General features: G+C 42.0%; 1 protein-coding gene across 3 annotated transcripts; it reads right to left on the minus strand.

Moving 5' to 3' along the window:
* Window positions 1-1,811: 1,811 nt before the first annotated feature.
* On the minus strand, window positions 1,812-27,224 carry LOC106605936 (nuclear receptor ROR-gamma). Of its 3 annotated transcripts, XM_045718970.1 has the most exons (11): window positions 26,677-27,224; window positions 22,647-22,676; window positions 11,166-11,251; window positions 10,913-11,054; window positions 10,415-10,735; window positions 10,086-10,315; window positions 8,007-8,139; window positions 7,765-7,872; window positions 7,001-7,111; window positions 6,462-6,571; window positions 1,812-3,001 (listed from the first exon to the last, which is right to left on the minus strand). In XM_045718970.1, the coding sequence occupies exons 1-11, from the start codon at window positions 26,735-26,737 to the stop codon at window positions 2,843-2,845; spliced, it is 1,491 nt and encodes a 496-aa protein (XP_045574926.1). In that variant the 5' UTR covers window positions 26,738-27,224; the 3' UTR covers window positions 1,812-2,842. The 3 variants fall into 3 exon arrangements, with proteins under 3 accessions (XP_045574926.1, XP_045574927.1, XP_045574928.1); XM_045718971.1 differs by lacking the exon at window positions 22,647-22,676; XM_045718972.1 differs by lacking the exons at window positions 22,647-22,676; window positions 26,677-27,224 and adding an exon at window positions 21,440-22,295.

Raw genomic sequence — 27,224 nt, forward strand, 5'->3', positions numbered from 1 at the left:
GTCTGTAATAGTTTGCAAGCCCTGCCACATCCGACAAGCATCAGAGCTGGTGTAGTAGGATTCAATCTTAGTCCTGTACTGAAACTTTGCCGGTTTGACGGTTCGTCTGGATATTCTTATGTGTCCTCCTCTTTAAAGCGTCATCTCTACCCTTTAGCTCAATACAGATGTTGCCTGTAATCCATGGCTTCTGGCAGATGCAGAAATGCCCACAAGCAGGAACACCCCAAATTGATATACAAACTTTCTAAATGTCTACAAAAAAATCACAGGACAAGTTATTGGAAACATAGCTGCTGTGCACACACAGAATAATAATAATTTGATTTAACTAGGCTAGTCAGTTAAGAACAAATTCTTATTTACAATGACAGCCTCCCAGGGAACAGCCTTGTTCAGGGGCAGAACGACAGATTTTTACCAGCTCCAGGATTCGATCCAGCAATCTTTCAGTTATTGGCCCAACACTCTAACCACTAGGCTATCTGCCACCCCAGTTAATCCAGTGCAGAGTTAACACTGAAGGATTCCATTGTAAATCCACAGACTGTGGCTCCCCCTTGCCTCGCACTTTTACCCCTTTCCTTTCCCTCTGTCCCTTCATCCCTCTTCCCCTTCATGGGCGACACACAAACACAATGTCCCTGAGCAGTGTTTCTCAGCTTTAAAACTTCCCAGTGAAAGCAGAATTAAGTGGAGGAAGAGTAAGATAGCTTATATGACTAAAACTCAAGGGACAATCTACCGATAATCTTCAAACGTTACTTTAATCTCACAGAATTAGTACTTTTGATGGTACAGAGATTGTATGCCAGATTTGACTGAGACTTTTTGTTCTGAGATGTGTCTTGAAGAACCAATAAGTCAGAAATGTGTGTTTGTGCTGGAACAGAACACACATTCCCCAGGAAAGGCCAGAGAGCACAGCAAAAAACAACTCAGAGAGAGACCACATGTAACTCTCCCTCTCACTGTTACTGTGTGGGACTGATCCTAGTCCCTGACCGCTGGGCAACCTCTCTGACCGGATTTGAAGCGTTTGTGGTTGTAGGGCGGAGAGAGAGAGAGGTTGTCTTAATCATGTCCTAACAACTCACCCGGGTCTTAGTCACTTCTCCTTGGAAGCTCAGTAAACAACATTCTTTAGTTCTCTCAAACAAACTCTTAGACCGAACAAGTCTTCCCATACATACAACAAAGCTCAGCTGAATGTCAGCCACTGCCACTCTCACACGCAGTTAAGAAGTGGTGTCCTGTACCCACATCCAGTTAGGCTACTTTCAGCTACGAGGTACCGAAGGTTAAGTCATGAAAGAAAAACAGACATCCGCACACTGCTGAATGCCTCTGCAGTTTGTCAAGGGGTGAATCTTAACTCCCACTTAAGTTGAATTTTGACTCTTAATGACATCAATGCGTGACTAAGTTACATTTGAAACTCAAATGGAAATTATGATTCAAGCCTGGACATTGCACTCGATGAACAGCCACAGCATTCAGCAGTGTGGTGGGGTCTACTTTGCTTTCACCACGCTCTCTCACACACAAATACACACAGATGTCGATAGAACACACTCAGCTCATTGGATAGTCTATGAATCAAACACACACACACCGTTGAGGACGGCTCAAAGCAGGAATGTCTGTGTGTTTTGTCATAGATGTGTCGTTAAAACATGTCAATTCTACCAGTGTGCAGCTGCATGCACTGAGCTCTCCCCGCTATGTTTCTTCAAGCTCTTTCCCTTCCTGGTATGCAATTAAACATCCTATTTTGTACATTGGGAAAACAGACAATACAGGAACACCAGTCATTTTTGTAACCATATCAGCTGTTTATTGGATGCCTTTCCCATGTGAATCACCATGGTAACACTTAGGAGACAAACTAACAGAGAGAGAATGTTAAAGAAACACACCAGTAATGTTTGTGAAATCTGTTTACAATAACAGTCATGCCCAAAGTTAGTCATTCAAATGCCTACATACTGTAGGCCTACAGTAATATTACCCAGCATCCAAGTTTATGTTCTAGATTATTCATATTTACATTTCTGCCTGTCTAGGATTTCTGACTCTGTTTTAATGCAACACACAGGCTCTTTTAAAGCTCGATCGAGACAGATGGGATTGTTGGTGAAATTCGATCCACACACAGTCCATTGAGAAGACTAGCTATATACTTGACTGTGTGTTTGGGTCCTGAACCGTGGGGCCCATGGGCTATAGCTCAGGTACTCAGTCTGATGGGTTAGCCGACTCTGTAAAGTCACACTTAAAAACAACTCAGAAAACACCCATTAGATTTCATAGTGATCATCTAAATATGGTCATTTATGCCAGCTAGCAACTGGTCTGGATACAGTCACAACAGCCACCCCAACAGTCACAACAGCCACCCCAACAGTCACAACAGCCACCCTGAGTCAAAATAACATACAAAATAACATACATCATCTCAAGGACCAAATAAAATGTAAATGTAAATGTAACACTCTCAAAAAGGAAAAACAAAACAACAATCTATAAAACATTTTTTTGCATAAAAATCGCTTCAATGTCCAATCACTAATAAGCTACTGAAATAATTTCATCAAATCAAATCATTGCTCTCTGAAATGACAAAAATGTATTTATTCAACAAGTGAAGCATTCAAAGTAATTTCATCTCATGTTATCAATGCATTCTCATGTGTCTGTGTCTCTGTGTGTCTAAGTTTGTGTGTCAGTGTGTCTCTGAGTGTCTGTGTCTCTGTGTGTGTCTGTGTGTGTGTGTGTGTGTCTGTCTACCGCTGTATGCATGTTTCTTTGTCTAATTATCTGTCAACATGTACGGTGCAGTTCAGAGGGAGTCCACAGAAGGCAGGTCGGAGGTGAACAGCTCCTTGTATAGAGGAGGGAAGACAGAGTGGACGGTGAACGGGTAGCGCTGGCTGAACCAGTGCAGCTTCTCCACATGAAGACTGCACAGAGACTGCAACACTGACACCTTCTGGTAGAGCTGGGGACAACACACACACACAGAGCTAGTCAATGACAGTTCTACACACTGTCCAGTGATGTCATAGAGGGTAAACACCAGTGGTGGAAAAAGTACTCAATTGTCATACTTGAGTAAAAGTAAACATACCTTAACAGAAAATGACTCAAGTAAAAGTTAAAGTCACCCAGTAAAATACTACTTGAGTAAAAGTCCAAAAGTATTTGGTTAAAAATATACTTAAGTATCAAAAGTAAATGGAATTGCTCAAATGTTCTTAACCTGTTAGGGCTAGGGGGCAGTATTTGCACGGCTGGATAATTTTTTTTTACCCGATTTAATCTGGTTACTAATCCTACCCAGTAACTAGAATATGCATATACTTATTATATATGGATAGAAAACACCCTAAAGTTTCTAAAACTGTTTGAATGGTGTCTGTGAGTATAACAGAACTCATCTGGCAGGCAAAACCCTGAGACATTTTCTGACAGGAAGTGGAAACCTGATGTGTTGTATTACCTTTAAACCTATGCCATTGAAAAACACAGGGGCTGAGGAATATTTTGGCACTTCCTATTGCTTCCACTAGATGTCACCAGCCTTTACAAAGTGTTTTGAGTCTTCTGGAGGGAGATCTGACCGAACAAGAGCCATGGAACGATGATGGCCCATTAGACACCTGGCGCGCGAGTTCATGTTGGGTACCCTCGTTCCAATACGTTATAAAAGAGAATGCATTCGTCCACCTTGAATATTATTCATGTTCTGGTTAAAAAAGGCCCTAATGATTTATGCTATACAACGTTTGACATGTTTGAACGAACGTAAATATATTTTTTCCCCCTCGTTCATGAAGTGAAGTCCGGCGGGCTTAGATCATGTGCTAACAAGACGGAGATTTTTGGACATAAATGATGAGCTTTTTTGAACAAAACTACATTCGTTATGGACCTGTGATACCTGGAAGTGACATCTGATGAAGAGAATCAAAGGTAATGGATTATTTACATAGTATTTTCGATTTTAGATCTCCCCAACATGACGGCTAGTCTGTATCGCAACGCGTATTTTTCTGGGCGCAGTGCTCAGATTATTGCAAAGTGTGATTTCCCAGTAAGGTTATTTTTAAATCTGGCAAGTTGATTGCGTTCAAGAGATGTAAATCTATAATTCTTTAAATGACAATATAATATTTTACCAATGTTTTCTAATTTTAATTATTTAATTTGTGGTGCTGACTTGACTGCCGGTTATTGGAGGAAAACGATTTCCTCAACATCAATGCCATAGTAAAACGCTGTTTTTGGATATAAATATGAACTTGATAGAACTAAAAATGCATGCATTGTCTAACATAATGTCCTAGGAGTGTCATCTGATGGAGATTGTAAAAGGTTAGTGCATCATTTTAGCTGGTTTTATGGTTTTGGTGACCCTGTCTTTGAATTGACAAAACATTACACACAACTCTTGTAAATGTACTGTCCTAACATACTCTAAATTTATGCTTTCGCCGTAAAACCTTTTTGAAATCGTAAAACGTGGTTAGATTAAGGAGATGTTTATCTTTCAAAGGGTGTAAAATAGTTGTATGTTTGAAAAATTAGAATTTTGACATTTATTTGGATTCAAATTTGCCGCTCTTGAAATGCACCTGCTGTTGATGGAGTGCACCACGGGTGGGACGCTTGCGTCCCACCTAGCCCATAGAGGTTAACCTGTTTGGGATAGGGGGCAGTATTTTCACGGCCGGATAAAAAACGTACCCGATTTAATCTGGTTACTACTCCTGCCCAGAAACTAGAATATGCATATAATTAGTAGATTTGGATAGAAAACACTCTAAAGTTTCTAAAACTGTTTGAATGGTGTCTGTGAGTATAACAGAACTCATATGGCAGGCCAAAACCTGAGGAGATTCTATACAGGAAGTGCCCTGTCTGACCATTTCTTGTCCTTCTAGGGCATCTCTATCAAAAATACAGCATCTCTGCTGTAACATGACATTTTCTAACGCTTTCATTGGCTCTAGGAAGGCGCCGGAAAGTGGAATGAGAGCTCTCCAGTCTCTGGGCGAAAAACAGCAGGGGTTTTTGTGAGTGGTCCTTCTGGGAACAATGACACTGAGGCGCGCGTGCACGAGACGAGTTCATTTTTTTCTTTCAGTGTTTGAACGAATACAACGTCGCGCGGTTGGAATATTAGCGCTATTTTACGAGAAAAATAGCATACAAATTTATTTTAAACAGCGTTTGACATGCTTTGAAGTACGGTAATGGAATATTTTGACATTTTTTGTCACGAAATGCGCCGGTGCGTCACCCTTCGGATAGTGACTTGAACGCACGAACAAAACGGAGCTATTTGGATATAACTATGGATTATTTCGAACCAAAACAACATTTGTTGTTGAAGTAGAAGTCCTGGGAGTGCATTCTGACGAAGAACAGCAAAGGTAATCCAATTTTTCTTATAGTAAATCTGAGTTTGGTGAGGGCCAAACTTGGTGGGTGTCAAATTAGCTAGCCGTGATGGCCGGGTTATCTACTCAGAGTTTTGCAAAATGTGCTTTCACCGAAAAGCTATTTTAAAATCTGACACCGCGATTGCATAAAGGAGTTCTGTATCTATAATTCTTAAAATAATTGTTATGTATTTTGTGAACATTAATCGTGAGTAATTTAGTAAATTCACCGGAAGTTTTCGGTGGGTATGCTAGTTCTGAACAAAACATGCTAATGTAAAAAGCTGTTTTTTGATATAAATATGAACTTGATTGAACAAAACATGCATGTATTGTATAACATAATGTCCTTTTTGTGACATATATGCTAGCTTGAAAAATGGCTGTGTGATTATTTCTGGCTGGGTACTCTCCTGACATAATCTAATGTTTTGCTTTCGCTGTAAAGCCTTTTTGAAATCGGACAATGTGATTAGATAAAGGAGAGTCTTATCTTTCAAATGGTGTAAAATAGTCATATATTTGAGAAATTGAAATTATAGCATTTTTAAGGTTTTTCGTATTTCGTGCCAGGCGCTACCATTGGATATTGGTGAGGCGTTCCGCTAGCGGAACGTCTGTCCATAAGAGGTTTGTGATGACCAGGGATGTTCTCTTGATAAGTGTGTGAATTGGAACATTTTCCTGTCAAAGTGTAACGAGTACTTTTGGATATCATGGAAAATGTATGGAGTAAAAAGTGCATTATTTTCTTTAGGAATGTAGTGAAGTAAAAGTAAAAGTTGACAAAAATATAAATAGTAAAGTAAAGTACAGATACCCCCAAAACTTCCTTAAGTTGTACTTTAAAGTATTTTTACTTAAGTACTTTACACCACTGGTAACGCTCTCCACTCACTACTCCGTCAAACTTGAATGCGTGAGTGTGTGTCTGTGAATGTGTGTGCGCGTGTGTGTATGTGCAAGTGCCTGTGTGTGTGTGTGTGTGTATGTGCAAGTGCCTGTGTGTGTTACCTTGTGCTCAAGGCTCTCCTGGTTGTCTCTGCGTAGCATGTGGCTGAGGGATCCCTCCAAGTGTCTCCTCATTCTATGTACTCTGCCTCTATCCTCAAGACAGGGGCGATCTACACACACACAAAAACAAATATACACACAAAAAAAAGATTCGATAGAATAGATAATTTGATACCATTAATCAGCTTATTATGTTCTATGACTTTACGGATCTATGACTTTATGGATATATGACTTTATTGTTCTATGACTTTACTGTTCCAGGACTTTACTGTTCTACGACTTTACGGATCTACGACTTTACGGATCTATGACTTTACGGATCTATGACTTTATTGTTCTATGACTTTACTGTTCCAGGACTTTACTGATCTATGACTTTACGGATCTATGACTTTACTGTTCTATGACTTTACGGATCTATGACTTTACTGTTCTATGACTTTACGGATCTATGACTTTACTGATCTATAACTTTATTGTACTAATATTATCTGCAGTATCATTTTACAGAATGTGTGTGCATGTGTGTGTCTTACCTGTGTTAATGAGCACCAGTGAGCTGAAGAGAGCCATCTGCAGCTCAGTCAGTCTCAGGGCACACATACTGTGAGCAAAGTCGAACACCGCCACCATCAGATCACCACAGCCTGCAACAACACAGTTAGCACAGTTAGCATCACTAAGACTAGGAACCAATTGGCAAAGTTAATATGAGATCATGTCCTCCGTAATTATTGGGACAGTGAAGGATTTTTTTTATTATTTTGGCTCTATACTCCAAAAGTTTGTATTTGAAGTTAAAGTTCATAAGGTTAGACACACCAATATCATACAGCCTCCACATTAACGTAGAAGTGTTAGCAAACATATTCTATTCTTTACAATAAAAGTGACTCCAAAATGACACAATGCATTATTTACCATTAATTTCTATTGGGCACAAAATAATCTGAAACACAACCAAAACAAACAGCAAATGCATCCAATAAATGTTTTGAGTCACAAGCTTGATGTAGTCATTGTGTGCTATGAATATGGGACCAAATACTTAACTTTTTACTATTTTAATACACATATAAGTGACTTCGTCCCAATCATTTTGGTCCCCTAAAATGGGGGTGCTATGTACCCTCAAATTAAAGTGGACAGTCGGCACTTTAACCTCAGTCATTGTTTGATTTAAAATCCAAACTTTTGTAGTATAGAGCCATAAGAATAAAAAATACTTCACTTTCCCAATAATGACGGAGGGCACTGTAGCATCCATTCAACAGCTAAGACTAGGAGCCAATGGACTTACCCAGAGACTTGAAAAGTTCAGTGCTGGCAAACTTCCCATCGAAGAAGACGGTGCTGTTCTCTGTGTTAAAACACCTACTCATTCTGACCAGAACCACCTCCATCGAACCTGAGAGAGCGAGATGGAGGGAGAGCGAGTGGGGAGAAAATATTTAATAATGGCAATGTGCACTTCTTACAGGAAGATTTTTCTTGAGAGAGGATAGTAGAGTAAGTAGTGATTGAAAGGTGGGTTTGGCCTACCAGTCTTGAGCAGGGTGATCTGGTCGTTCTGTCCGAGCCCACGGAACCCTGGGATGCGTTTGGCGAACTCCACCACGTACTGTACTGCTTCAGTCAACCTCACGGCACAGTGCTGCCACATCTCATCTACTGACTGGAGGGAGGGAGGGAGGGAGGGAGGGAGGGAGGGAGGGAGGGAGAGGACAGGAGGGAGGGAGGGAGGGAGGGAGGGAGGGAGGGAGAGGACAGGAGGGAGGGAGGGAGAGAGTGAGAGGGCGGGAGAGGGAGGGAGAGGGGGAGACAAGAGAAAAAGAGAGATGTGAGGGGAGAGGGAATTCCAAAAAGAGGTGAGAAGAGAGAGACAAGATTTCTTGACATCTGGGCCGGCAGGTAGCCTAGTGGTTAGAGCGTTGTAAACGAAAGGTTGCAAGATCAAATTTCCGAGCTGACAAGGTAAAAATTTGTCGTTTTGCCCCTGAACAAGGCAGTTAACCCACTGTTCCTAGGCCGTCACTGAAAATAAGAATTTGTTCATAACTTCTTTGGGATAGGTGGCAGTATTTTCACGTCCGGATAAAAACGTACTCGATTTAATCTGGTTACTACTCCTGCCCAGAAACTAGAATATGCATATAATTAGTAGATTTGGATAGAAAACACTCTAAAGTTTCTAAAACTGTTTGAATGGTGTCTGTGAGTATAACAGAACTCATATGGCAGGCCAAAACCTGAGAAGATTCCATACAGGAAGTGCCCTGTCTGACAATTTGTTGTCCTTCTGTTGCATCTCTATCAAAAATACAGCATCTGTGCTGTAACGTGACATTTTCTAAGGCTTCCATTGGCTCTCTAAAGCTGCCAGAAAGTGGAATGGGGTGTCTGCTGTCTCTGGGCAAAGAACAGCAGGAGAATTTGTAAGTGGTCAGCCTGAGGACAGTCAGACTGGAGATGCGCGGTCACGAGACTACTCCATTTTTTTCTTTCAGCCTTTGAATGAATACAACGTTGCCCGGTTGGAATATTATCGCTACTTTACGAGAAAAATAGCATAAAAATTGATTTTAAACAGCGTTTGACATAGCTTTTTTTTTTCACGAAATACGCTCTTCGGATAGTGACCTGAACGCACGAACAAAACGGAGCTATTTGAATATAACTATGGATTATTTGGAACCAAAACAACATGTTGTTGTTGAAGTAGAAGTCCTGGGAGTGCATTCTGACGAAGAACAGCAAAGGTAATCCAATTTTTCGAATAGTAATTCTGAGTTTAGTGAAACCCAAACTTGGTGGGTGTCAAAATAGCTAGCCGTGATGGCCCGAGCTATGTACTCAGAATATTGCAAAATGTGCTTTCGCCGAAAAGCTATTTTAAAATCTGACACTGCGATTGCATAAAGGAGTTCTGTATCTATAATTCTTCAAATAATTGTTATGTATTTTGTCAACGTTTATCATGAGTAATTTAGTAAATTCACCGGAAGTTTTCGGTGGGTATGCTAGTTCTGAACATCACATGCTAATGTAAAAAGCTGGTTTTTGATATAAATATGAACTTGATTGAACAAAACATGCATGTATTGTATAACAATGTCCTAGGAGTGTCATCTGATGAAGATCATCAAAGGTCAGTGCTGCATTTAGCTGTGGTGTGGGTTTATGTGACATATGCTTGCTTGGAAAATGGCTGTGTGATTATTTGTGTCTCTGTACTCTCCTAACATAATCTAATGTTTTGCTTTCGATGTAAAGCCTTTTTGAAATCGGACAATGTGGTTAGATTAACGAGAGTCTTATCTTTAAAATGGTGTAAAATAGTTGATTGTTTGAGAAAATTGAATTGTGGTATTTTAGTTGGTTTTGTATTTCGCGCCGTGCGATGCCATCGGCTGTTGGCTAGGGGTTCCGCAGGCGGAACGGAGTTCTGCTAGCGGAACGTCTGTCCTCAACAGGTTAACTGACTTGCCTAGTTAAATAAAGGTCAAATGAAAAACTTGATTTCAGGGGTCAGACTTCTTTTAACTTATTAACAAAACTGTTATTTATTACTGACGACTGACTGATGATTTATAAGAGACCAGTGATGTGTTGGTACAGTACCTTGCTCTGGTAGGCATGAATCTCCTCTCTGCTGAACAACTTCCATCTCAGAGCCTGAAGTTCCTCCAGTCTGAACTGACTGGTGTCCCTATGGGACCGCACGATACTGTCACACAGCTCCTCTATGTGTAGCAGGGAGGGGCGGTAAGGGCAGTAGGGGTCTTCTGGGTCATACGATCTAATTCCCATCCCTATCGTCTGGTCAGGAGACGGCTGACGGGAGTCGAACCCTGAAGAAAAGGGAGTGAGAAGGGGGAAGGGGTAATAGATATTAAACAGTGTTAGTCTGATTATGTGTTTTGAGTGTGTGTATGTGTCCACTCCCTTACCTCTTTCATCTGAGTGCCCACTGCCAGGAGACACACAGGAGCCCTGGTAGGCCAGACCTGGAGCCTGGGACTCGCCTGGGGAGCACACCAGGTAGGGGAGCACATCTGTCGGGCAGGGTGGCAGCTCTGGCTCTCCCGGGAAGGAGTAGGCCGGAGCCGGGGCCTGGAGCAGGTGGGGTGTCCGGAAACAGCATGCCTTGCTGGGGTAGGGCATGGCGGGCTGGGCCTCTGCCTGGAGATGCTGCTGCTGCTGCTGGTGTCTCTCCACCTCGGCACGCAGAGACTCCCGCTGACGTTTCGACATCCGACCAAACTTCACCGCTGGGGAAACAAAAACAGTTTTTGGTGGAGTTGAGTTTAATTACTCTCATATAAAGTTAAATAAAGGTTAAATAAAATATATATTTTTTTAAGTAATATGATTGAAAAGTGTGTATTTATTCAACCTTTATTTTTCCATGAGCCATCTTTTTTTTAATGTGTGCGTGCGTGTCTCACCATCCCGGCTCATGCCCTGGGTCACACACTTCTGCAGTCGGCAGCTCTGACAGCGGTTGCGGCTGGCTCTGTCTATAGGACAGTTACTCTGTCTGGAACAGGAGTAGGACACGGACGGCAGCTGGCTACGCCGGAAAAAACCCTGAGGGGGAGAGAGGACCATTGACATAACCAATGAAACCACTGGAAATAAGTCTGTTTGTTATGTCTGCTTGGTCAGTGTGAAATCAGCTGTGTAGTGCTGCAGTCTCACCTTGCAGCCCTCGCAGGTGATGACTCCATAGTGAACTCCTGATGATTTATCACCACAGATCTTACAGGGAATCACCTCAATCTGAGCTACACACACAATAACACACACATTACAGTTAACAGTAACACAATACAGTTAACACACACATTACAGTTAACAGTAACACAATACAGTTCACATACATTACAGTTAACAGTAACACAATACAGTTCACACACATTACAGTTCACAGTAACACAATACAGTTCACACACATTACAGTTCACAGTAACACAATACAGTTAACACACACATTACAGTTAACAGTAACACAATACAGTTAACACACACATTACAGTTAACAGTAACACAATACAGTTAACACACACATTACAGTTAACAGTAACACAATACAGTTAACACACACATTACAGTTCACAGTAACACAATACAGTTAACACACACATTACAGTTCACAGTAACACAATACAGTTAACACACACATTACAGTTCACAGTAACACAAACACCTGTGGACTACGTTGGCCAGCAGAGCCAATGTAGCCAATGTCCAAACCCAGATATTTCAGAAGTACAGTGTGAGCACATTCAGAACTGTCTATCAAGGAGATAAGGGAGACTTAGGGAGAGTTAGGGAGACTTAGGGGGAGAAGAGAAAGTGAAATATAGATGGTAAAGAGAATTGAGGGCAGGAAGGGGAAAGAGAAACCTAGACTGCAGAGAGGTAACATTAACACAAAATCAGACTGAGAAAGTTGGTTGACCACACAAATATGGAGTGGAAAACGGGTTTTTGGTCTACGTACGTGACACCTGATTACGTGAGACCTGCGTTGTGTGTGTTCAGCAGGTATGTCAGTATATCTATCCCATTGAGGTTTGACCATTCCCCTAACAAATCAACAACACTCCACATGAACACACACACATACACATTGCAACCTTGCTACAATAATACGGGCTTGTTAAAAAAGAGACAATTTGCTTGGTTGTCATCAAACGTTGCAATCAGAGTGAAAGAAAGAACACTCTGTTTTCCTCTCATTAGCATTTCTTACATTGTTAAAAATGAACCGAATGACATCAAATACACAGCGACAGACAGAAGAGACAACAGTAGAGGGGGAATATTTGCAAATGGAGAGAGGAGGAGGAGGTGAAGGTGTCAACCTCAGTCTTTTAAAGTGGTTAACTGGCTTCTCTTTTGCTCTGACTATCCTTCTTTCATCTCACCTCTCGCTCTCTCCATCCCTCTCTCTCTATCTGTCTCATAAAGGATAGTGCTGCCAGTAATAGAGTCTTTCATCTTGGTTGACACTGCCAGGAATGTCCATCCTCCTCCCCCCCACCCCCCTCTTCCTCCCCCATCCCCCCTCCTCATCATTCAACAAATCATACATTATTACATTCAGAACATTTGAAAATAAATATGCTATTCTATCGTGATTTTAGAGTTCGGGAAGAGTGTTTGTCTTTCTTTGTGTTGGTGTGTGTAAGTTAGTTTGTCAAGCGGTGAGACAATCCCTTGTGTTTACAGTACAGCAATTAATTGTGTGAAATGTATGTGTGTGTGTGTGTGTGTGTGTGTCAAGTGTTTGTGCCCTCTATTCAGGTGCCACAGGAATCTCCCAGAGGCCGTAAGAGAGGGCAGTCAGCGGTGAAACTGAGAAACCCCCTGCACATCTGATAGAATACACACTATACTGCACATCTGATAGAATACACACTATACTGCACATCTGATAGAATACACACTATACTGCACATCTGAAAAGAGTAACAAACTATAACCCTAAAGACTGCATGCATGGTATTGTCTATGTGCAGTAAAACAACTGAACAACACTTCATGAAGACTGACTAATTGTGTGAGAATGTTAATGGGAAAGTGGATAGACAGAATGGATGGGTCGGTAGATAGAACAAGTAGTGTGACTGCCTGCAAAACTGTATAGAGAGAGAGCTAAAGAGAGAGAGAGAGAGAGCTAAAGAGAGAGAGAGAGAGAGAGAATGTCAGTGGTCTCTGTTTTTTGCTCTCTCAGTTCTGATTCTCAACCTCAAACAACAGGAAACCAACCTGACCCACAACCTTTCACTGTTGACGCACATACACACATGCATGTTTCTATCTTTTCCATTCATTTGGGATTGAGGACCAGTATGTACTGCAGGGCTGTATGAGGATCAGCAATACCATAGACAACATATGGTGTGGGATGTGGACTCATCTCCACATTAGATCATTGATGACTGAAAACGCTTAAGAATAATTTGCAACTGCCACAGCAAACTATGTTTCCATCTCGGTCGCTATCTCTCAAACTCACCCTCTATCTCTCTATTCTCTTTCTTCATCTTATTCTGAAGCCACATTGCTGATATTGGTCTAGTTCATCTGTGTCCTTTATTCTCATATCTCTCCACCTATACAGACCACAGGCCTCTAGATAAATCTCTCTCTCAAATATATCTATAGATCTCCATCACCAAGACCAGTCAGTGATCTTCTGTGATGTGCACAGCAGCCCTATCTTTAACTGTTACAGGCATCTCTACCCCAGGCAGCCCTATCCATCTAGTTAAGATCAACAGCTAACCTGGCTAACAGCTAACCTGGCTAACTGCTAACCTGGCTAACAGCTAACCTGGCTCTCCAACTTCATCAGAGCCGTCATTTACCCAGCCTCCTTCACAATCTGTTGATAGCACCAGTGGTGGTATTGCTGGAGCGGATGAGGAGCGATGGCAGCTAGCTAATATAACATGACCTCCTACACTTCCGTCTCCTCTGACTAGTCACCATGGTAGTGTCTGCTACGGCACTATGGGCCTGGGACATCCTACACACTAACAAACAGTAGCTCGTCTAGGGATGGCAGGTGGATCCATGTTACTGTTCTCAACCTTTACTTGACTTTTCAATCTCCCCTCCCTGTAGTAAATTATGAAATGGTCTCGACAGTTACTGACATGATACTATTGACACTGAGTTCTCAGTCCCCCCTCATCCCATCCCTGATCTCTTTAGCCGAACCAGCTATAGGCCAGCTACATAAAAAAAGAGGGAATTACTGATCTAAATTAAGAAAGAAAAGCAGGAGAGAGAGTTGAGAGAAATAATAGAAGATGAGAGTAACAGTGAGCGAGAGAGAAGTGACTGGTAAGGAGAGAGGGAGAGTGGGGATAGCGAGGGAGAGCAAGAAATACAGTAAAGAGAGCGAGAGAGATAAATGTTATGCAACACTAGTCCACAGACACACATATAATCTCTTTTCCCCTCCCTCATCATCTTCCCTCTCTGTCAATGAGCATCAGAAATCACCTAGGCTACAACTGGATTGCATTAGCCGCCCCTACATACAAGTACTTTGGAGTATGGCTAGACGGTACACTGTCCTTCTCGCAGCACATATCAAAGCTGCAGGCTGAAGTTAAATCTAGTCTTGGTTTCCTCTATCGTAATCTCTCCTCTTTCACCCCAGCTGCCAAACTAACCCTGATTCAGATGACCATCCTACCCATGCTAGATTACGGAGACATAATTTATAGATCGGCAAGTAAAGGTGCCCTCGAACGGCTAGATGTTCTTTACCATTCGGCCATCAGATTTGCCACCAATACTCCTTATAGGACACATCACTGCACTCTATACTCCTCTGTAAACTGGTTATCTCTGTATACCTGACGCAAGACCCACTGGTTGATGCTTATTTATAAAACCCTCTTAGGCCTCACTCCCCCTATCTGAGATATCTACTGCAGCCCTCATCCTCCACATACAACACCCGTTCTGCCAGTCACATTCTGTTAAAGGTCCCAAAGCACACACATCCATGGCTCGCTGGTCTTTTCAGTTCGCTGCAGCTAGCGACTGGAACGAGCTGCAACAAACACTCAAATTGGACAGTTTAAATAAATTCATAACCCTTGACTTATTCCACATTTGGTTGTGTTACAACCTAAATTCAAAATGGATTAAATATAATTTATTTTCACACATCGACACACAATACCCCATATTGACAACGTGAAAATATGTTTTTCGAAATTCTTGCAATTTTTGGGGAAATGCAATACAGAAATATCTAATTTACATACAGTTGAAGTCGGAAGTTTACATACACCTTAGCCAAATACATTTAAACTCAGTTTTTCAAACTTCATGACATTTAATCCTAGTAAAAATCCCCTGTCTTAGGTCAGTTAGGATCACCACTTCATTTTAAGAATCTGAAATATCAGAATAATAGTAGAGAGAATTATTTATATCAGCTTTTATTTCTTTCATCACATTCCCAGTGGGTCAGAAGTTTACATACACTCAATTAGTATTTGGTAGCATTGCCTTTAAATTGTTTAACTTGGGTTAAACATTTCGGGTAGCCTTCCACAAGCTTCCCACAATAAGTTGGGTGAATTTTGGCCCATTCCTCCTGACAGAGCTAGTGTAACTGAGTCAGGTTTGTAGGCCTCCTTGCTTGCACACACCTTTTCAGTTCTGCCCACAAATTTTCTATAGGATTGAGGTCAGGGCCTTTTGATGGCCACTCCAATACCTTTGTTGTCCTTAAGCCATTTTACCACAACTTTGGAAGTATGCTTGGGGTCATTGGCCATTTGGAAGACCCATCTGCGACCAAGCTTTAACTTCCTGACTGATGTCTTGAGATGTTGCTTCAATATATCCACATAATTTTCCTCGCTCATGATGCCATCTATTTTGTGAAGTGCACCAGTCCCCCCTGCAGCAAAGCACCCCCACAACATGAGGCTGCCACCCACGTGCTTCACGGTTTGGATGGTGTTCTTCGGCTTGCAAGCCTCCCCCTTTATCATCCAAACATAATGATGGTCATTATGGCCAAACAGATCTATTTCTGTTTCATCAGACCAGAGGACATTTCTCAAAAAAGTACGATCTTTGTCCCCATGTGCAGTTGCAAACCGTAGTCTGGCTTTTTAATGCCGGTTTTGGAGCAGTGGCTTCTTCCTTGCTGAGCGGCCTTTCAGGTTATGTCGATATAGGACTCGTTTTACTGTGGATATAGATACTTTTGTACCTGTTTCCTTCAGCATCATCACAAGGTCCTTTGCTGTTGTTCTGGGATTGATTTGCACTTTTCGCACCAAACTACGTTAATCTCTAGGAGACAGAACGCGTCTCCTTCCTGAGCGGCATGACGGCTACGTGGTTTGAAGGTAGGTCTTGAAACACATCCACAGGTAAACCTCCAATTGACTCAAATTATGTCAATTAGCCGATCAGAAGCTTCTAAAGCCATGACATCATTTTCAGGAATTTTCCAAGCTTTTTAAAGGCACAGTCAACTTAGTGTATGTAAACTTCTGACCCACTGGAATTATGATGTAGTGAATTATAAGTGAAATAATCTGTCTGTAAACAATTGTTGGAAAAATGACTTGTGTCATGCACAAAGTAGATGTCCTAACCGACTTGCCAAAACTATAGTTTGTTAACAAGAAATTTGCGGAGTGGTTGAAAAACGAGTTTTAATGACTGCAACCTAAGTGTATGTAAACTTTCGACTTCAACTGTAAGTATTCACACCCATGAGTCAATACTTGGAAAACCTTCCTGGTCTTTGTGGTGGAATCTGTATTTGAAATTCACTGCTCGGCTGAGGGACCTTACAGATAATTATATGTGTGGGGTACAGAGATGAGGTAGTCATTCAAAAATCATGTTAAACATTATTATTGTACACAGAGTGAGTCCATGCAACTTATTATGTGACTTGATAAGCACATTTTTACTCATGAACTTATTTAGGCTTGCCATAACAAAGGGGTTGTATACTGGACTCACGACATTTCCTATTTTCATTTGTAATTAATTGGTAAAAATGTCAAAAAACACAATTACACTTTGACTTTATGGGGTTTTGTATGTAGGACAGTGACAAAACATCTTACTTTAATCCATTTTGAATTTAGGCTGTAACACAACGAAATGTGGTGTGAATACTTTCTGAAGGCACTGTATTATCCATAAAGCGAGTCAAATCAAATACAGTGAGGTTGTGATGGTTTCCATGACAAGGTTCATTGAGCTAATGCAGAAGGGCAGTAGAAAGCTGCTATCAGAGGCTATGCAGCCTAATAAAAAAAGGGCCTTTTATATAAAATGTCCGTTGTCCTTCATAAGGGGTTGAATATCTTTGACATGAGCAGCGAGTGCCATTCAGCACCTTTCCCTTGTCTTTGTATAAAGTCCCCTGTCAGCATTCTGCATTTTGCTCTGTAAACGGACAAAAAACCTCAACTTTCCTCCAACGGAAACACACCGCAGAATTACACCCTCCAACATACAGATGCATGACAAAGAGAACACGGGGCATACGGTTATCCTTAGAGAGTAAGAGATTTACTTGAGATAACATTGGAACATTGTGTGAATACTTTGAAATAAAATCTCAAATCTAATTGATGGCACACTGACATGTTTTGACCAAAAATAATTGTGTTTTTCTGTCATAAAATGTTGGTCTCGATAACGATTACTTGATATGATATGATTTTTAATCATATAAATATGAATAGATTTCTTATTACTGACAAGCAGTATTTGGACAAATTTGACTATAAAAATGTTCCAAAGGGAATCAGAAATGTTTATTAAATATGATCAAATAATAAAATATCTATAAATGTAAATGTATTTAGGGTGATTACTGATCCTTAATGTTACTTACTTCTTGGTAGATTTCAACAATTTGCTATAAATGAATCAATTCCACATTTGAAAAACCTTAATATGAAACATTACAAAATATAGAAGCAAATATCACAATTAGAATGAAATGACTTCAAATTAAACATCTGAGACTAAGAAATATATATACTGTAAATATCAAATACGTATCCATCACACTTAACCTTAATATGCTCTTAATGCTTTACAATTAAAACATTTTGTAAAATGTGCTATAACATATTTATAATACTAATATAACTTAATTACTAAAGGAATCTCTGGAATTTAAGACACATTTAATTGAATGTATATTTGGAAGTTTCTTGTGCCGTTTGAGATCCATTTAATGTAAGGTATTTGTTATTGGTAGGTTATTGAGCGGTGATAGCTGATGTGGGGACAGTATGCCTCAAAATGGAAGTTGTGCATCACCCAGGTGGATGCTATATTGAAAGTGGATGTGGGAGCTATACAAATTGAAAGCGCTTTGAGAGATAGTGTAAAACTACATTTTTATGCAAGATAATCCTAGATAAATAACACCGTTTTTTTTACAGTATTGCCATGAGAATTCTCTACATGACAAGCTTGAAGACTATATCATAAATGAAATGATACGCATCACACTAAATTTGTTTTGAGTGGAGCCTCTGAATAGTTCTTTTGGAACGTGTAATTTGTGAGTAATACCATGCTGTCTGGTCACAAGAACTGTGGCTCTAGTAAGTAAAAAAAGAACTGAAATCTTCACAATCAATAACAAAGGCACCTTACGTATTTCAACATAAGCATTTTAGAAAGGCTGTTTTGAACCCCAGACTGAGTCCAAGGGGAACAATAATGAGTTGTGAGGTAAACCAAGTAATGGTGATGGGTGTGTGACCGTGTGACTGTGTGACTGCTCGCTTTCATTTGTCATGTTTGGGGGTGAATGTGTTACTTCAGATTTTGGTATCGACTCTTTGAAGTAAAGTGAGGTGCTTTGGAAGTGTGTATGTGTGTGCAGCTGTATGTACCCCCAACAGCTTAAGGAAAGTCTTTTGAAGTAAGAGAACATCAATCTGAACAGGAATCCCCCAGAAGCATCAGCAGACTCTTTGTTTGTGAATGGAGAATGTCGCCTGAATCAAGCCTATATGGCTATGATGGTGGGCCACTCTCAGAGAAAAATGAAAGATTCAAAATGCATAAATGTTCACTGTTGTATTTAAGTAATGTCATCATTGTAAAACAGTCTACAGTTGTGTTAATTATTCTAACAGGGTTTAGGAGCTAAGGTGAAACCTTTCCTTCCTTAACATTAAAATTAGAACCCAGTGTGTGTAAGATTAGAAATGACATCTGCATCATGTTATATTCAGTGACAAACACACATTCAGAAATCATTCAGAACACCTTCCTGACATTGAGTTGCACCCCCTTTGCCCTCAGAACAGCCTCAATTTGTCAGCGCATAGACTCTACAAGGTGTCGAATGCATTCCACAGGGATGCTGGCCCATATTGACTCTAATGCTACCCAAAGTTGTGCCAAGTTGTCTGGATGTCCTTGAGAGGTGGTCCATTCTTGATACACACGGGAAACTGTTGAGTGTGAAAAACCCAGCAGCATTGCAGTTCTTGACACAAACCGGTGCGCCAGGCACCTACTACCATACTCCGTTCAAAGGCAATTAAATATTTTAACTTGCCCATTCGCCCTCTGAATGGCACACATACACAATCCATGTCTCAGGGCTTAAAACTCCTTCTTTAACCTGTCTCCTCCCCTCAATCTACACTGATAGAAGTGGATTTAACAAGTGACATAAGGGTTGGTAGCTTTCACCTGGTAATGTTTTGTACACTCAGTGTATATCACACTACCACACACACACTGAGACGCCAACCACAGAGGGGCAGCTGTGCTACGGTGTGTGTGTGTGTGTGTGTGTGTGTGTGTGTGTGTGTGTGTGTGTGTGTGTGTGTGTGTGTGTGTGTGTGTGTGTGTGTGTGTGTGCGCGTGTGTGTGTGTGTGTGTGTGTGTGTGTGTGTGTGTGTGTGTGTGTGTGTGTGTGTGTGTGTGTGTGTGTGTCTATGGCGCCATATGGATGTGTAAATAGAAACTGGTGCAGAGGATGCTCTGAGAGGACCATCTCACATCACAGTACAAACTCACTATCCCTCTCTCCCCTTCTGCCTACACAGTCCCTGTTCCTCTCTCGTGTGTCACATCACAGACTGTGTGAATGGTAGTTCTCGCGTGTCACATCACAGACTGTGTGAGTGGTAGTTCTCGTGTGTCACATCACAGACTGTGTGAATGGTAGTTCTCGTGTGTCACATCACAGACTGTGTGAATGGTAGTTCTCGTGTGTCACATCACAGACTGTGTGAGTGGTAGTTCTCGTGTGTCACATCACAGACTGTGTGAGTGGTAGTTCTCGTGTGTCACATCACAGACTGTGTGAGTGGTAGTTCTCGTGTGTCACATCACAGACTGTGTGAGTGGTAGTGAGAGAACATGGAAATGTGGTGCTGTAATTTAAGTCTTTGAAACATAAGCAGGTAAAATACTTAGTCATATCAGGACAGTATCCACGACCACAGTAATGACACTTAAATGTCCTAGTGCCCACTTACTAACCAATGAGAGGCTTCAAAGATCCCTCATTTGGTTTCAAAACAACCTAAACAAGTAGTCATAGTTAACCATTTACATATTCAGACAAAACCTATCAAATATTTTGAAGACTGATTAGGCCCAACTTCCACCTTGACATTTTATAACTACATCACTTGTGTATTTTTACAATAAGTGATAATGCTGTGCAAGATGTTTTGAAATATATACATTATTTTCAAGAGTATTATCAAAGTAAATGGTTACATTATATCACTTCTACAGCCCTGTAGAATCAGACGAAACGGTTCTATTCTGACTCCATTATGCTTCTAGAAGAACTACAACAAAAATACACAGACACTTGGGGGGGCAGGTAGCAACAAAAATACACAGACACTTGGGGGGTCAGGTAGCAACAAAAATACACAGACACCTGGGGGGTCAGGTAGCCGAGCGGTTATGAGTTGGGCTCTTAACCGCTTGTTCGAATCCCCGAGCCCCTGAACCCCTGAAAAATGTGTCCCTTGAGCAAGACACTTAACCCTAATTGCTCCTGTAAGTGGCTCTGGATAAAAGTGTCTGCTAAATGACTCAAATGTGAAATGTAAACTTGAAGAGCAGCTACAGAGTCAAGTTGTTGGAGGTTTTGGAAAGAAACAGGACCAGGATCTGGTGAGGATGTTGGACATGCCAACAGGCTGAAACACAACGCACTATAATCACTCTGAAAAGTCTGTTTACATGATCAGGTTTTGAGTTTAGAAATGAATATGACTGAGCGGATACGTTGATGTACTTGAAGAGTTGGAGGAATACGGAAGGAGAATGGGGGACGAAAAAAAGCCAAACAAACATACTTCAAATGTAGGCTACAGTACAGTATACACTCTCTCTCTCACACACAGATACGGTACTGTACAGAGTAACACACATTAAATCAAGGCCATCACTCCTACCTCGCATCATCTTCACTCCACTTCTGTCTTCTTGTCCCACTTTCACAAACTCTATTTCTCTCTCTCTTTCTTGTTCTCACCCTCACCCTCACTTCACAATCACTGTCAAATTGTCACTGTCACTGTCTTGATCGCTCTCTCTTTCCTCTCTTCTCTCTCTGTCTGTCCTTTCTCTTGCAGAGTGACTATCTTAGTGCGCCTTCAGCATGTTTAGGCCTCAGAGTCTCCGCTAGTCACTGCTCAAGCGCTCTGTCAGTCACACAGTGTGTGTGTGCGTGTGAAAGACAGAGGGCCTTTCCCCTTTCGCTCTCGCTCTTTTCTTACGGAACTTTTTTCCCGTTCTTTGTTGTGCATAACCCACTCACCTAGTCACCCTCAAAGCCTTAACCACTCTCTGTACCCACCGTTCTATCTCCCGCAAATATACATCGAAACACAAAAAAGTTTTATTGGCATGAAAGGACATATACTGTACTTCTCTAACACGTCAAGAGGATAGGACTGTACCCACAGCACAGAGTGACAGCCTAACTAGCCAATTGAGTATGGACTGACATCTGAAACAGCAAATAAAGAGAGATCTTTCTGATGATACACATTCCATCATCCGTATCATTATTATTCAAAGTGAAAACTAGTATCATGAAAACCGACCAGACATTTTTCAATTTTCTCCCTACACTCAAAACTAACAGGTGTGTTGTAGTCAGGAGCAGAAACAGCCCAGAAACACCACCACATGTGAAGGAGATACTATCTGATACTATCTGCATCCAGATGCCAGAATACCAATATAGAGTTTATCTCCAAACCTAAATCCAGCAAACAGGAGAATACTGTCTGTACAAAGTACCACAGGTGCATAACAGAGCTATAATGTTGATGTTGGCACCACAGAGAAACCTGTGTGTGTGTGTGTGTGTGTGTGTGTGTGTGTGTGTGTGTGTGTGTGTGTGTGTGTGTGTGTGTGTGTGTGTGTGTGTGTGTGTGTGTGTGTGTGTGTGTGTGTGTGTGTGTGTGTGTGTGTGTGCGTGCGTGCGTGCTTGCGTGTGCGTTTTTCAGCACAGGTGCAAACGTGTGCAAATACTAGCGATCCTGACATAACCACACTGCATGCTCATATAACTAGCACACACATAACACATGGGCTTGAACAGACAGGCATATTGACACATAACCAAACACACACACAAACACAAACACTTACTCAAATGAGTCTTCTTGGACACAGTGTCTCCTGTAGCAAAGAAAATACAAGTTAAATGCTGCTTGAACACAAGACACACTTCCTCTCTCACATCTTAGTTCAATGATCTACTGTAGCTTCAGCCCCATGTCCCTTATCAGCCCACTCACTCCCAACTGGGCTCATCTCAGTCTCTCTGACAGAGGAGGACTGAGTCTATGTCTCTCTGACACAACAGAGGAGGACTGAGTCTATGTCTCTGACACAACAGAGGAGGACTGAGTCTATGTCTCTGACACAACAGAGGAGGATTGAGTCTATGTCTCTGACACAACAGAGGAGGACTGAGTCTATGTCTCTCTGACACAACAGAGGAGGACTGAGTCTATGTCTCTGACACAACAGAGGAGGACTGAGTCTATGTCTCTGACACAACAGAGGAGGACTGAGTCTATGTCTCTCTGACACAACAGAGGAGGACTGAGTCTATGTCTCTCTGACACAACAGAGGAGGACTGAGTCTATGTCTCTGACACAACAGAGGAGGACTGAGTCTATGTCTCTGACACAAAAGAGGAGGACTGAGTCTATGTCTCTCTGACACAACAGAGGAGGACTGAGTCTATGTCTCTCTGACACAACAGAGGAGGACTGAGTCTATGTCTCTCTGACACAACAGAGGAGGACTGAGTCTATGTCTCTCTGACACAACAGAGGAGGACTGAGTCTATGTGTCTGACACAACAGAGGAGGACTGAGTCTATGTCTCTGACACAACAGAGGAGGACTGAGTCTATGTCTCTCTGACACAACAGAGGAGGACTGAGTCTATGTCTCTGACACAACAGAGGAGGACTGAGTCTGTGTCTCTCTGACACAACAGAGGAGGACTGAGTCTATGTCTCTCTGACACAACAGAGGAGGACTGAGTCTATGTCTCTCTGACACAACAGAGGAGGACTGAGTCTATGTCTCTCTGACACATCAGAGGAGGACTGAGTCTATGTCTCTCTGACACAACAGAGGAGGACTGAGTCTATGTCTCTCTGACACATCAGAGGAGGACTGAGTCTATGTCTCTCTGACACAACAGAGGAGGACTGAGTCTATGTCTCTCTGACACAGCAGAGGAGGACTGAGTCTATGTCTCTGACACAACAGAGGAGGACTGAGTCTATGTCTCTCTGACACAACAGAGGAGAACTGAATCTATGCCAGGATGATGCTGGGCCTCTGCACACAGGGCCTGATGTGTTTATAGTGTCTGTTGTACAAAATTAATTGGTGTGGAAGAGCCTTGAAAAAGAGACAGTTGGTAGAGTAGGAGCTGACACAAGCAGAGTGTGGATGGAGTTTGAACTCTCTCAGGCACACACAGACACACACACACACACACACACACATTTATATACACACACCTTGGTGAGTAAGAGACAGACACAGTTATAGTGGAGGAAGGTGGGAGTCTAGCTTTCTGACCACAATTGTGAGAAAGTTCATATTAGACTGGGTGTGTGTATGTGGGTTGTTTCCAAGCTGAGGTGTGTATTTTTAGTGTGTGTGCGTGTGTGTTGAGAGAGGGCAGGGGAGATAAGCATCGCTGGGTGGAGGCAGACAGAGGCAGAGGTAGCCTGGGTCTTTATGTCTGGGGTAGAGAAGATCTGCTGCTGCTTTCACTGCTTCCCTCTGTTTCCCCTCCTCATCAAATCACGTTTGCTTCATAAGCAGAACACAGAGGTCTGGTGAGAGCAGAGCAGTTGACACACACACAGAAAACATACACACCTAGACTCAGAAAACGCAGAGACACACACACACACTGCCGTTTGCGATTCTACGCAAAAAGTAAGGATTTGAGTCGCTTTTCAACCTTCAGTGGAAGAACGTCAACCATGCTGTCGGATCATGAGTCAATTTCATGTGATTCCAAACTAAACTAAATCCTAAACCTAAGTGCTAATGATCTGATTCCAGTGAGAACTGCAGTGACACCTGACCCATGCCACTGAGTATCAGCCCAAGCCACAGTGTGGGGACTAAGAGGTCATGTTACACAAGACCAACATGAAGGCAATGGAAACCGCTATCTGCTTCTAACTCCTCAATGTGCTCTACTTTTCAAAAAGACAGGTCTGTCAGCATCAATACCAACCCACCCCATCTTATCTCTCTCTATCGCTCTCTTTCTCTCCTTATCTGTCTATTTCCCTTGCTCTCTCAATCGAATCAAACAGCAGCATTCTGTCTTTTTAAATCAATGTTTTTTCTAACAATGGAAGTCTTGCTAAGATTTAGACGGCGCTATTTAATCAAAAGCTGTTTCCAGGGGTTTCTCTTCTCCCCGTCTCTCTATCCTACTCTGTATGGAGATATAGCAGCTGCAGGCTGGAGAGTGACAGAAGAACACCCACAGAGATAACAGCTGCATGTTACACATTATCAGCTCCCCACACACACTCCACACACAATGTGATGTAATAAGGGAGCGACTGCTGGTGCATTTACGTGTGTGTGCGTGTGCATGCATGTATGTACACAGTATAGAAGAGAGTAGCTTTCTGTTGCATAACTGTATAGCTATCATGATGTCCTGTCAATGAGTAACAGAGAGAGTAGCATGCATTGTCACGGCACCGTGAGAAAGGGTTTTAATGGGTTCTAAAGCCAGATAAGTATCTAGAGGACAACTGTGGCATCATTGCAGGATATTGGTATCAGTGCACCCTCTCAGCCAGACCTGGTTAAATTTAGGGAATAAAGATGAAAATATCAATCTGAGTCTGTAGCCTATATTGAACTATGGTGTCCATCTCACTCCATGGAGAGCCCAGTGTCTGCTGGTTCTTGTTATTGAATTTCAATTTGTGTCCAATTAAGACCTAGAGTAGACAACCAGGTGAGGGGAGCTTCTAACTAATCAGTGACCTTCATTGATTAATCAAGTACAAGGGAGGAGTTAAAACCCGCAGACACTCGGCCCACCATAGAATGAGTTTGACACCTGTGGTTTAGGCCTGATGGATGACATCATTTAATGAATGACTATGGAGTATGTGTGATAGAGACTGAAGGAATCTAAGTTGAAAGCCATGGTTTGATTTTAGACTGTGTAGTGCTGGGAAATGCAGCAGGCCCAAAACAGCTAAGAGCTAATCCCTGGTTTTATAGAGGATTACTGCCATGTTTACCCTCAAGGAGCAAGAGTTACACCATCAGGTGGACAACAGAAGAGAGGTGAGTTAATGAGAGGCAGGGGGAGGAGGGAGGGAGGGAGGGAGGGAGGGAGGGAGGGAGGGAGGGGAGGAGAGTGAATGGGGTAAGAAGAAAAAGAGTGAGGGATAGGGAAGATGGGAGGAGGGAGAAGGGAGAGTGAATGAGGCAAGATGAGAAAGAGTGGAGGATATGAGGGGGAAGGCAGAGAAAGAACTTGGAGGGAGGGAGCCTTGGTGATGTGACAAAGACAGAGTGAGGGGGGTAAGAGAGAGAACGAGACAAATAATGTGTAAGAGAGAGACATAGTGACGGGGATAGATAAGAGATAAAAAGAGAGAAGGAGCTAAAGATAGAGAGAAACGGGAGGAGAGAAGGGAGAGATAAGCATTAGAATGAGGCTCTTTTAAAGGAGGGGACAGGGTGATGGGGGAGGAGAGGGAGAAAGGGGCAGTGACTGTATACCAAAACTCATACAGCACTTCTGTAATCCTTAGGTGTGCTCACACTACACAATAGTCAATGGTATAGACTGGAAAACAGGTGTGTCTGTGTGTGTGCATGCATGTGCATCCACGCACACAAGCACACACAGAGTATATTGCAATGTGCACACATACACATGCATTCACCTTTAAATGTGCATTAATTTATAATGCAAATCTGTGACCTTTTCAGTTCACCCAATCCACAACGTATAGCTAAAACAATAATAGTTGCATCTGCAAATAATTGACATTTGTGAAATGTAAATTACTGAATAGACTAGGCCTAGCCTACCATAGCCTACACATGAATACACTAGGCCTAGCCTATCAATAATCAAGATAATATATCTCACCTCTTTTGATTGGTTCTTCTGTAGTGATGTGTTCCGGTGATTCGGGCTCCTCATATTCCATAACTCCCCCCGTCAAAACAAACTGCGTGTGCTTGCACCTGGCTCTAACACACACTACGCGCACTTCACACTCCTGGGACAAGCGTGTCTACACACCCCTTTTTATTGTCTATTCTACCGCACGTTTTGCTATGCACTTAGTATGCAATGCACCATAAATAACTTCAACAACTTTGGATCTTTAATTCTAAATATATAGAACTACCTGCTGTTCTAGAGACAGCGACGGCGCATGCGCTTTAAAACATGCACTACCATCTCTAGTAGAGTCGGTACGCTCATTTACTCTGACGTCTTTGTCATTTTGTCATTCTCTGTTGTCACTCTCTCTCCATATTCCGTCTTGTCTTCACGTGAGGATAATATCAGCCAACTTCATTTTTGCAACGAACTTCCTTGTACAAGCAGTTCAGGCTACTCCGGTTTCAACCCGCTTGCTCTTTGCGCCCTGGCTGTCGTCCCGAGCTCGCGCTCAGAGGTTATGTCAC

Source organism: Salmo salar, chromosome ssa05 (genome assembly GCF_905237065.1).
Source record: "Salmo salar chromosome ssa05, Ssal_v3.1, whole genome shotgun sequence".
NCBI lineage: Eukaryota > Metazoa > Chordata > Actinopteri > Salmoniformes > Salmonidae > Salmo > Salmo salar.

What these genes read in the sequence shown, in the direction of transcription:
- LOC106605936 (XM_045718970.1), bottom strand. Translation starts at nt 26,737, where the DNA reads ATGGAATATGAGGAGCCCGAATCACCGGAACACATCACTACAGAAGAA. An exon ending in AGAAGAACCAATCAAAAGAG is followed by an intron (nt 22,677 to 26,676) that starts GTGAGATATATT and finishes TCTTTGCTACAG; the next exon opens with GAGACACTGTGTCCAAGAAG. An exon ending in CCAGGGCATGAGCCGGGATG is followed by an intron (nt 10,736 to 10,912) that starts GTGAGACACGCA and finishes TTGTTTCCCCAG; the next exon opens with CGGTGAAGTTTGGTCGGATG.